Source organism: Triturus cristatus, chromosome 6 (genome assembly GCF_964204655.1).
Source record: "Triturus cristatus chromosome 6, aTriCri1.1, whole genome shotgun sequence".
In the NCBI taxonomy this organism is placed as follows: domain Eukaryota; kingdom Metazoa; phylum Chordata; class Amphibia; order Caudata; family Salamandridae; genus Triturus; species Triturus cristatus.
Genome location: NC_140589.1, coordinates 668850409 through 668863421, shown reverse-complemented (window position 1 = coordinate 668863421; position 13013 = coordinate 668850409). Strand labels below are relative to the sequence as shown.

The window sequence follows — 13013 nt, the reverse complement described above, 5'->3', positions numbered from 1 at the left end:
GCAGCAGTTATTGGAGAGGCGGAGGGTGACGCGCGACCGCCAGCTGGTGGCCGCTTTGGTAGCACTCCGAAAAGCCGCTTACTAAATGTCTCGCCAGAGCAGCGCATACACTGGCTCAGGCGAGACCTAAAAATGGGCCTCCATCTTGCCCCTTTCCCCACTCTGTCATCTCTCTGAGGCCTAAGCTAATGTGTCCCCACTGATTACATTTTCCCTTCTCTTGGGCCATTGGTCCGAGGCCCAAAACAACACTGGCCAACAATGGTGCACTGGGCCCCAACGTAATCAAGAAAAGATAGTAAAACAATACTAATTAGGGTTTGACACCTCATTCCCCTGGGCTCTCGTGCCACTGCATCTGTGGCACAAATGATACCTACTATTCTGCCCACTCTCTCTACTGGCTCATCACTCCTAGACTGAGGTCCAAAGCAAAAATCAAGGGGAGTAAATCCCGCATTGTGCTGCCTGTCTCTTTGGACCTGTTCCCTGAGCAGCACGGGTAACCTGGGCCCTAATGCTAACAAAGAAAAAGGGTGCCTATCCACCGTTTTGCTAGTGACACAGACAAAATTGGGGTGCACTGCTCAGGTGCCACTGCACCTGCTGCACTAATGATAGTGATGTCCATTTCAAATCTACATTCCACATAATCCACCATCTGCTTCAATGTCTACAGATTTTAACAAACAAAAATGTGTTTCTAGCTCAACGTATCAAAAGTTACTAGAAAGGCAACAACCAATGCTTAATTTGAGCCGGTGTTTTCCAGTGCTGGGCACCAGCACTTAATTGGTTTCCAGTGCTGGGCTACGGCACTTAATTTTCAACACCGCACTTATGACAGTCTGCTACATGATGGCGCTACTCATCGAATCTAGACATGAGCAGAACAACGGTTGTTTATGAAGACTATATATATATAAAAAATTACTAATACCTGCCACATAATTTCGTCCTTCCCACCACGTAGTTTCAGCAGCCTTGGTTATACAGTGCATATTCACAGTGCTTTGTGTTACAGGCTGGGACTTCATAGCATTGTAAATACAGAAGTCAGGATTCCACACTGGGCAAAGCAGTATTCAATTGTGTCTCTCTCTGGTTTCACAGACAACTGCAGTGATCGCATTAATGAATTGAGGTTTGATAACATAAAAGAAAGCGTTCCCAAGGATTAATTTGCATTTATTTTTTGTTATGGGATGTGCATTATTTTATATGCAACTGTTTGAATGTGGAAAAAAATTATATAGAAAATGTTATTTTTTTCTTTTAGCCACTGAGCCACGTCTTTGAACCAGCCACCACAACGCAAAGAATCACAATTGTCATAGTTGTATGTGCCCTTTACCTGATGGATGTAAATGAAGACAGTCTGGAAACGTGATAAATGCAGAAAGTCGCACTTACAGGCTATCTTTATTTACAAGTATTTACAAAGTAATCTGTGCCCCCCTAGGAACATAGCCACGACCCCCCAGGAGGGTGCGCCCCACAGTTTGAAGACCTCTACCATAACAAATTGAAATTTCTAACGCCAATAGCTCTAACTCAACCAAATACGAGACCTATTGCATTTCAATACTTGTTTATATTGGCTAGAGCCCGGCAGCTCCTCAAAAATAAAGTTTTACACAAACCATGACAAAACAAACCAAGCATTGACAAAGTCGAAAGGCTGGTAAGAAATGGCAGACTTTTTTGGCTGTGCCAGTGCTTGTTTGCATTGTTTTGATGCCCAATAAATTATTGCCGAAACATTTTTCAAGGTCCTAACATAGCCTCCTAAGGACAGCATATTACATTTGGCATAATCCAGTTACAGACAAATATCCTCTGTAGCCTTTATATTAAAAAACATTTTAAGGGATCAGTCTATAAACGGTAAGAGTATTACTAGTGTAGAAAACTAAACAAAGAGACGAGCTAGTGGCTACTACAAAGTGTACACATGCAACATATTAACTATTTAACAAGCCACGCTGTAAATCAAACATACAGCAGGCAGTATGATTTCTAATGTCTTGAGCTAGTTTGTTTAGGACCATTCAGATTAATTTTTATAGCAAGCATGTTTTTGGACCAATCTGATTGCTCTTTATGAAGAAAATATTTCACTCTCACTTTTTGCTCTCATAGAATTTGACAGCTTCATTGATACGTATGCCTTTCTTTTAGTGTAACTACACTGTGAGTAAAATTTCAGATATGTGAGCAAGAAACGTTTTACACTAATGTGCTTCTTAACAAAGTGTCAAGGTGTTCTGCCGTCATGCAGACATTTTAGTATCGACCTGAACATATATCCTTTTCAAAAGGTCAACTACCGACATATATCAAGATAAGTGAACATGGAGTTAAAATAGTATCTCTAACCTTCCGCATATAAGCATAGTTTGGCAATACGTTATTAGTTGAGATTGTCGATTCAGTATATGTGCAGGTTCATATATATTATTGGCCTCAATATTAACCGTTTCGGTAAATTGTAAGTGTTTAAAAAGTGCCCTGTTTTCTCTTCGTCCACAGCATGGGCGAACCCCTCTACATCTTGCTGCCAACAAAGGTCACCTTGGTGTTGTCCAGATTCTGCTGAAGGCAGGATGCGAGCTCGACATTCAGGATGATGTAAGTACATTGATATTATGTGACACCCCCACCTCTCTCATTGTGCATGAGTCTGATCTTGCAGCTCTTGGCCAGGACTAATCTGGCAGGACCTTCATCCTGGCATCAACCACAGTGTAGAGAGAAGGTAGAGCAAGTGAGCATAAGCACTGACAAACTGAACGCTTACATACGTCAAAGACATTATTGTAGTGACTAGGGACAAGCTGGAGTGACCTGGAACAGCCAAGTCCCTGAAGTTTCTGATCTGCTGGTGGAATTCCTTATACCCGATTTATAGGGTCAATAGTTGGCGGATCTTCAATGAATATAATACCGTGTCTAGGTGTGGGACAGGTGTTTGCTTTTGGGCGGGAAGGGGTGACTTTGCAGACATACGTGAGCACCTACAAAGTGATAAGTATGCTGGTATTCGCAAACCTTTTGCACCAGGGCAATGCATTTTGCAAAATGCAGGAGTAAGTGTCTTTCCAGGGTAGGAGAGCCAAATGTTTCTCATGGAGATAAAAAATGTGCTTAAGCACATTTATGCCATGGAGTATGCATTATGCAGAAAGAGTATGCTTGGAAGTCTACGAATTGTATAGATTTCAGGCATACTCCGACGAGTTGTATGAAAATGTAAGTAAAGCGTAATCATAAGCTTAAATGCGTGTAAACAGACACATTTTGTTTTGTGAATTGGGTCCAGTCTAACTAAGTTAGCTGATGTGCATTCATTCCCTAAGCATCATCTAATGACGCTTGTATGACGGATGTAGCCAGCAGTTCCTGATCAAACGCACTAGACCTGCCATTTCCTGCAAAAAGTGTTGGTTGATACATAGAGAATCGCTTTTCTAAGCCTTTGAAAGCATGCTGTAAGCTCCTAGGAATGTTTGAAGTAGATGGTATTTGTGAAGTGTCAAGGTTGCTCAAGAGCAGCAGGAGAAAGATGTAAAATCTCTAAAAACACAGTAACTTTTTTGTGTTTGTTCCACTAGTCGCTTCTATATACTGTTTAGGAACTCCATGTCAGTATTTCGCGACAGTGTTGCATCTAAATGATGCTGATAAACACAACAATGAAGATGCATTTTATACCTCAGATAACTGCGTTACTAGCAATTATTTCTCCTTTCACAACCAAATACAGCAGTAATCTCTCTTCAGAGCAGCAAAGGGCACAAAACGACGCCATTGTTGTGTGTGGAAATGGATGCCACAAAATGGATTGTAACTACTTAATCACAGCACATCATCATTACAAAAACGAGTTTCCCATGAAATTGATTGATCAATTAAAAGTGTTACAGGTGTATTGCCATTATGATTACATTGCCCCAAGAATGAGGCACTAGTTGCCCAGGATGCACTTTACAAATTACAAAAGGGGCTATTTGCTACCTAATTGACATACCTAGGACTTCACGTCCTATAATTGGCCATCATCTCCAGAAGTGGGCCTTGAAGTCATGGTAGTAAGCAGACTGTAAAGGAAAATACCTCTCAAAAAAATGCTACCTTTTAACAACTAGTAGGGGTCCAATTATCTAACAGTATCACTGTTTAGATGGTCTTCTAAAGAAGTGTACTTATTGTTACGTCGACCATCTTCCTTATTACAGCCCTTACTATATGAGGATGGTTTACACTTTGACTCTGTCAGTCTCAGTTAACCCTTATTACACTCCACAGCCTACCCTTTCCATTTTATAAGAGGATCTATCACAGCCCCTCTCTGGGCAAACTGTGTTTTTCTTGACTCCATTATGGGTGGATTTGGTCATTGCCCCCTCATCTTCGATGATCAGATATTGTCTTCCTATTTTTAACTTGCTTGCATCAGAACAGTGTAAGCTAGGTTGGTTACTGGTGGGCGTTGCGACTCCATCACAGATCCCCAGATGCCCTGTCTCAGTCTGCGTGAGGAAGGCAAACCACAATACACAGGTTCAGAAGGAGCAGATCCTGGTAGAGTAGGCCTCAGCCACTGGCTTCCCAACTCCTTGCAACACAGACTTCATCTTCTAGAGTCAAGGTAATGTTCCCATCACTTGTCCATTTCCTAACCCCTCGGGAGCAGACAAAAGGCTGCAGAGAGATCAGGGGAGGAAGGAGGATTGAAATATCCCAGCCTCTGTCCAAAGACATAGCCCTTCAAAATTCTTCAGTTTGCTGCTAAGAGGACGTGGGCGCAGTCCTTTTATGAATTGTGATCAGGGTGATCGCGAGAACAGCGGAGAGCGAGAAGCGGTGGAGAGCCAACGCAGAAAGCCGCCATCGCCGGTAACCGCCCCCGCCTGCCTTGCCGTGCTGTTCTGTCAGCGGCTGGGCCGCTACTGTTGCTACTGTTGCGGTGCTGATGGTGCCCCGCCGGGAGTTTGCCTTGCTTCCGCCGTTGTAAGCCCGCTGGGTGCCGGCCTTCACCGCCGATGAGTGCCGCGAGGAGCCCCACGGAATGATGCCAGCGCTGTGTGCACGGTGAGCCACCCTCGAACCCCCCCCCATGTTGCGTGGCCAGCCGCTGAGCCCAGCTTCTGCCACCGCCTGCGTTGTGGCGCCACAGGATAGTGTGGCAGACGTGGAAAGCGGCGGGGGAGAGTGAGGATGCAGCGAGAGGATTAGAGCGGATTAAAACCGCAGCTGCTTTGCCCCCATTGCTGAATGCTGAAGCGGTGCGAGGAAGGACACCGTAATTGTAATTGACGAAAGTGACGAAATTGCTGCTCGTGCTCCGGCTCTTGGTTCCCGGGCTTCAAGGCGGTTGTGCTGCCAGGTGAGGGTGTCACAGCGGCCGAGCAGACTAATCAGAGCAAGGGTGTAGACTGCAGCTCTGTAGCCCTGGTGGGAGGTCTGTGTTTACGCTGTGCTGGCTTTGTCCGGAGTAGCAAGCCAAGGTGGATGCGAGGCTGTAAGGTGTAAGGTGGGGTAGAGAGCTTTGGACGGTAACAGTGTGAGTCGCTGCCGGTCTGTAGCTAATCAATCGTCCCTCACCCTTAGTGCCCCCTCGTCTCCTTTGTACCCAGAGATTGCTCAGAGTCTGCAGCCTTGTGCAAAAAAGGGGGAAGTAGAACAACAAACACAATAATCAAATAAAATTAAATATAATAAAATATGAGGTCAGGAAGAGACAGAGCGCCTTGCCCAGCAACAAAAAGGAAAAGAAAAGCGCAAGGAATGCCGGCCAACAACAATAAAGCAAAAACGGAGGGGGAGGCGCAAACATTAATAACACCAATCTTTCATATATTTACAAGAACAAATAAAGTTCTATGCAAGACCGACTTTTTAAAAGATCCAGCAGGGACAATGCTCACCAAACAAGAGGGAGATAATCAATTACCCCCACCAATTAAACTAATAAACAAGAAAATTAGGGACACACAAGTAAAGGATACAAATGGAGTATACAACATAAATGCCCTCGACAACGCAAATGACCCAAGAATAGCTATGGGTCCAACCGAGTGTATGTTACAACAAGAACCAATGGAACAACAAGACAATTTATGGGGGTCCATAACAGATTTGGAGCTAATTAGATCTAGAGAACAATCTCCGCAGGAGACAGAATGTCCACAAGAGGAGCCTGATAGCTCACTCTGGCACAAAACTCAGGAATTATTTATTAGCACTGAGGCCCAACAACCAATAGAGGTCCAGGTACAAATTCTGAATCAAACATCAAAGCAAGCATATCATGAGGAAGCAGACCAGAATATCAAGGTACTAGAAAAAAACCTTACAATCTGTAACATCATCACCATTAAAGAAAACGCCTAAAGGCGTGAATCTGAGCCAAAGCTTCGAGATCCATGCTCCAGCACTAACAACTAAAACAGCGCCAGCAACCGACTCAGGGACAATATGGGACATCTTCTTCAAAACATCACAACTCACTCTGGATGTATTAAATTATCATTCAATCAAGATGGATGCTCAAGTAGACCTGCTAAACATCATGGCAAATGCAATTACAGGGATTGACCAAAAATTGGCTGACCTCAACTCTCTAATCATGCGAGCACAGGCCTACGCGACCACATTAAATACGGAATGTGCTTGTTGCCCAACAATCGACAAACTGGCAACAATTCCGGAAGTCCTGACTACCCTCATTGAGGATTTAAAGACCAGGGTAATCAACGATAACAAGTCCAATAACATGCTAGTAAGGCCCCAGTACATCGATAAAAAAGAGGAATCAAATACGCCAAGCATAGACTCAGACTTAGCCAATCAATTGATAGTTACCATAAAAAATCCAATTTTGAAGGATAATCAAGTAGCTTTAACCCAACCAACACAACTGAATATGACCAGACGTATGAAGAAATTTTTTTTTTAAAAAAAGGTTGAAAAGACAACACAACTTAGAAGAAGCTGGGGACAGCCTACACACGGCTCCAATGAACCGGTAACAACATTTAACCAGAAACAGGACCAGCAATCAAATAAAAAAACAAATCCAATCTTTTCCAAACATATAAAAGCAAATAAACAATTAAGAAATAGTACTGAGACAGTGAAAAGTCCAGTCGAATTAGCTACCAGAGAAAAGCAGAAGAAAGCTGTACAATTGGCCATCAGAGAAACTCAGAAGAATTCTGAGCAAGAGGGGGTAGCAAAGAGGGTTTCAACGGACACAACAACCATTTGCTTGGACAAAATACTAAATGAGCATTCCAAAAATAAAATGGGGTAAAGAAAGACCCAACCTCTACATCTAAGCTTCCAGGTGAAACAACGTCCGATGTAACTAAATCCCCGCACAACGCAATTCACAACAATTGCTATTTGGCGGATAGAAGAGACTCCAGACTAAGCGTCTTCCAGCCATCTTATAAATCAAAGGGCAGACATGACATCATAAATAGGGGCAACCTATTAAGGCTCCTCCAACATAGTCCATCTTTGTCTAACATAACATGTGCAGACATGGAGAGCGTTCATTTTGAACCAAGGGACGAATACCCCAACCAGGAAAACACAGTAGTGACCTGGATAAATCATTACATCGCAGAAGCCGTGCTCGTGGAAACAGAAACTTTCAAAAATTGGAGTATAGCAGTCACGACACCGGAGCAAAAAAAATATCCGCAAATTTTACTTGACTTATCGAGCTCGGTCAAAGACATAAAGAAAGTAAAGCAACACCCCCGTAGCATATTGAAAGGTACCTCGAATAAACAACCGGATCAGAACTATACTAACTTAAGTATCATTGTAAGCACCCAGGAGGAAGCAACTGCACATAGAATTAAAAAGCAGAGGCACCCCAAAAAAGCCAATGGAGGGAGAATTTTATGGGGAATTACAGTGATACACAGAGTTCCATTCGCCATACCTGACCCAAAAGTGTACACTGCGGACTTTTCGAGAGACCTTCGAGCAAAGGCCAGAACAAATTTGTTAATTGAGGAAAACACTGGCATACCAGGTCAAATGGAAAAAAGCATACCAAAGTCTCAAACTCGTTTCCTGGAATGTGGCGGGCTTACAAAAAGCCCTTAGACAAGTAACAGCTATAAGTAAATTGCTAGAGGGTGATATCCCATGCCTACAAGAAACCTGGGCAACAGAACCGGTACACTTGGAAGGGTATGCGGGTTACCATCAATTTTCTACCAAACATAACCATTACGAAGACCATCAGGTGGGATCTCGATTTATGCCAAACACGCAAAACAACTAACTGTTAGGAACATAAATACCAACTCAAACATGCTACAAGTACTGCTAATGGAAGGAAAAAGCGACAAGGAAAACACCGTCTCGTTGCTTGTAATTAATGTATATTTAAATACATCAGCTCAATGGAAATTAAAGGTTACAAAATCTATGATTACAACAGTACAGGAAATTCTATGCAAATACCAGTCACCGGCGAAAATGCTTTTGGGTGATTTCAATTTGCATCACTTAGGAACAAAACAGTGTGAAAGGAATTACCTAACTTGGGCCTAAAGAATTTTTAATAATTTCTTACTAGATTATGAACTTAATTCAGCTGAGTATCTACAAAAAAGCTCAGACCCAAACAACCAAGGGAGAACCACATGTAAGAACTGCTCCACAATTGATTATATTTTCTTATGCAATCAGCTTGCTTGCAAAATCTAAAAGTTTGAAATTAAAACAGACGACACAAGTGATCATGCATTACTCCAGGTAGAACTTAATGTCACTACCAAAGAACGAGAAAACATTATAACGGTCTTCCAATCAACAGGCTCCGAAGAACATGCCCTGGTGAGAAGAATAAAATTGAAAATTAACCAGGTGACGGCTCTAAAACATTGGAAAGAACACACAGAGGATAAACCTGGTGTTGCGCCTGATAGGGAAAATTGGTCCGAGTGGACAAATGACCTGAAAACATGCTTGAAGACAGCTGAGCCCAATTCTAAGGAGAGGACCATTACACAATCCACGGACAATAATAAAAAATTGATTGATATAACTGGCAACTTAAAAAGGGCAAAAAGAGCATATAAGAACATAGGCTCGAAAAATACACGGGACAAGTACAATGAATTGCATAAAGAACAGAAACAATTGCTCTGGACAATCAAGCAAAATAGGCTTGAAGAAGAGTGGATTAAAATCCACGAATTAACAAAACCTCACAAACAACGACAACTCTGGCATTATATAGCAGAATTGGACAATAACAAAGTAGTCCGGAGTAATGCCGTACATGCAGACGCATGGGTGAGACATGTGGACGCAATATACGTGGATAAGGAAGAGTTCCTTAAATGTGTAAGCTCCAAGGTGTACATAGAGAGCACAAATAACGATGCGGAACCCATAAACCACAGAAACCTAGCTATGTTCAAAGACCAGGATGTAAGAGCCGTTGAAAAAGTGATCAAAAAGATAAGGAAAGATGGGGCACCAGAACCTAACGGCCTGCCGGCTGCGATGTTCAGGGAAGATCCAACTTATTGGGGGAGAGTCTTATCCGGGGCCAAGTTGCCAGACTCGTGGCGCGGGTCAATCCTACAACCCTTATTTAAGAAGGGCTATAATACAGAACCGAAGAGTTACAGATTAATAGCCCTGCTGGACATCGAAGGGAAAGTCTATGCAAATATCCTGCTAACAGAATTAACCAGATGGGTCGAAGAAAACGAAATTCTTCCCTTCTATCAAACAGGGTTCTGCAAAGGCTGCTCGACAATCGACAACATCACAGCAATAGCATATCTACGTCACCAAGCCAATTGTAAGGATAATAAACCAGTCTATGCCTGTTTTATAGATTTTTCAGCAGCATTTGATGGAGTGCCACGTTGCAAGCTTTGGTCCAAATTGAGCAACTGGCAAATTCCATCTGGCCTTCTCAATGCCATTATCTCTCTATATAGAAATACCTGGATCAGAGTCAAACTGGTAAATAACATTACAACAAAAAAGTGTTTCACAAATCGGGGCTTAAAACAGGGATGCGTACTTGCCCCAACACTTTTTAACTTGTATACAGCGGACTTGGGCAAGTCGATTCAAAATGCTAACCTAACAGTTCCAAAAATAGGTGTCAACAAAATTCAAATTTTACAATATGCGGATGACCTAGTGGTGATGGACCACACGAAAGCAGGTTTACAAAGGGGCCTCAATGCTCTAAATGATTACAACCTGAATAATGAATTAATGATAAACCCGGAAAAGACCAAAGTTTTGATCTTTGGGAGCTGTACAATTTTTTTTCTCCTAAAATGGCATGTGGGAAAAGAGACAATAACCGTCTCAAAGTTTTATAATTACCTTGGGTGCTGGCTGAGCGACACAGGAAAAGCTACTATGCATTTACATAAAATGAAATCTAAGGTGGAGTCCACAATATATGCTTTGTGCAAGCTACAAGAGAAAATGCAGAGCTCCACCACCATTCCAATTAGAAAGGTACTACAATCAAAAATAAGGGCAGTCGCGGGATATGCCCAGCAGGCTTTCCCCGGAAAAATGAGCACAATGATGGACAAAGCGCAGTGTTGGGCGTATAAACGTATTTTCAAACTACCGAAATACACCCGCAATAGTGGGATTCGCCTGGAATTCGGCTTGGTGCACCAGAGCAAAGAATGCCTAGGTACGCATGCAAAATACTACTATTCAGTACTTAATGCGCCGAACGGGAGCTTGAAGAGCAGGCTGAAACCCATTTATTATGGCTTACCCAATCCATGGCAGGCTTATCTGCAGAAAGCAGCAGAAGTTTTGGCATTGGCAACACAAAACTGGAGCCAGGAAGGCATAACCTACCCGATTATTAAAACGGCAATAAACAAACAATGCTATCGACTGTCAAGAGAAATCGACTTAATAAATCTTGAAAAAGGAAGAGGTCAATCTGAGGTGATAACCTCTTACAAGGACCACAAATCCCAGCCTTATCTTGATCAAGCACTGGGGAGAAAGGCCCTAAAAAACATCCAATGGGCTAGGCTTGTACCTCTCCCAATAAAAGAACTAAATCCGGGCTGGAAAACCTTGGAAAATAAAATCTGCTGCAGAATATGTAACTTCAACAGAATCATTGCTACATCTGATGTGTTGCTGCTTGGGGCTCTTACAATCTCGTTGGAAGTTACTAAAGCCAATATGGCTACGCAAAGGTGTTCAAACAACAAAAGAAGCAGTTACAGCCATATTTTCTTGTATATTAACAACGGATCTGGCCAGAATTGGGAAATACATGCAGGACGTTCGCTCCAGACTTGACAAAGACAATGGATTCGGATAATTTGAGATAAATAGTCTCGAGGTGCACAAACGAAGTGACAATACGGGGATAATGTCTTTTTAAATGTAATTAATTCTTAACTTTTAAATTATGTCCATATTGTTTTATGTTCTTTTACGGAAAGAAAGGAGCCATAATCGTCATTGAATCACCTCCTTTCTTACCTTGCTATATTGCAAATGGTTTTAAGTAACTGTGCAATAAATAACATTTTGATTGATTGACTAGATGAAATCAAGGTTTGTGAACTGCAGAAAGTAAACATACAGTAATGCTCAGAACATTGGGTGTTTCTTTTACAGTCTTTCTCTAGAGGACTTACTGGTGGTCAACCTGATACCTTTTAGGTGATACAGGGACTGCAGTTGGGATTCCTGTTAACCAGTAATTGATGTCCTGCATTTCTAGTTTTGGTTATGCTGAATCAGTATGAAAGTAATGCTCACCTCTCAGTAAGCTGCTGTTCAGACAAGTGCTTTGGGTATACAACCTGTCTAACTTACGCCCACAACCTTAAAACATAACAAAGAATATCAGTGGCCTTTTTTTTTTTTACTATACATAGAAGTTACATAATCTGTTAATTTATTCATGTCAGTGGTTAGACTTCAGGACTTTTCATTAGTTTTACATTCATTTTAAGATACTCCGGACACGTTTTGAGAGATTCCAGGTACCAATATCTCTGCATGCTCTACTGAGTAGGTACTATTTTTCCTCACAGGAATGCATGAGAAGAAATGTTAGAAGCCTTCTTGAAATTCTTGAAATGCCTCTGTACCAGCTCGGTCTGTAGGCTCCAGTGAAAAATTAATAAGGTTTAAAATAGCGCACATCTCGTTTCTTAGATAGCAGCACAATGTATGTTCTGATCTGGTACATCCAGGGCCAGTAAGGACTTTGCACCATAACCCTAGCTTCTCATCAGTCCCTCTCAGGTGCATCTTACTCATCCATTCACAATTCCATTAATCTATTGTAAACTAATCACACATTAAACCTAATATATGTTGCTGCTGTAGACGTTGCACCTTTATTGGTTTTCCCCCTGTTGCTTCTGGCCAGCTCCTGTGAGTCATACACCTGTTAGTTATTCGAGGCTCCATCTTCATGTGGTTTGAATCCTATCTGCAAACACCTTGAATACACATTTAAAATGGTTTGGAAAATGATGCCTACAAGGGGGTAGACGTGCATCAATCTGGGTATCACCATAGATTTCATGTCAGCCTGAGTGATGTTGTTTCTCTTCTCTTCTATTCCGACAATAGAAATGCATCCTAATTTCTGCGTTTCTGTCATTTACCTTGATAGTTATTGAGGCTTTGAGTTATTGATTTGTGGATTTGGTTGCCAATTGATTTTTATTTTGTAGATTTCATTTGCAAGAGGTCAGCTTGTATGGTGTAGTCACCTTCCATAGCACATGTAGTCTGCCTGTCTTGCTTGGTTACTGGCTGCTATTTTGTTTGCCTGGTAGCTTTGGACCTATAGTGAGAGGGGTCAAGACAAATACTTTCATTTTGATTCTTGTGAACCTGTGTGTGTATTTCACCTTATCTCTGTTCTGCACACACTTGGCCTGGTTCTTTTCTGACGTCTTTCTTCTCACTCTTTGCTCTATTTAGCCTGGTATCATTGTTATGGT

The 13013-nt window shown here is 42.0% G+C and overlaps 1 protein-coding gene across 7 annotated transcripts in view; it reads left to right on the top strand.

Annotated features, from left to right (window-relative positions):
• ANKRD6 (ankyrin repeat domain 6) overlaps positions 1–13013 on the top strand; it is a 725774-nt gene that overhangs the window by 507434 nt on the left and 205327 nt on the right. For all 7 annotated transcript variants that reach the window (XM_085611161.1, XM_085611160.1, XM_085611166.1 and 4 more), the window contains exon 3: positions 2533–2631. In XM_085611161.1, coding sequence (XP_085467287.1) covers positions 2533–2631 — 99 coding nt within the window. The remainder of the gene's footprint in view (positions 1–2532; positions 2632–13013) is intronic.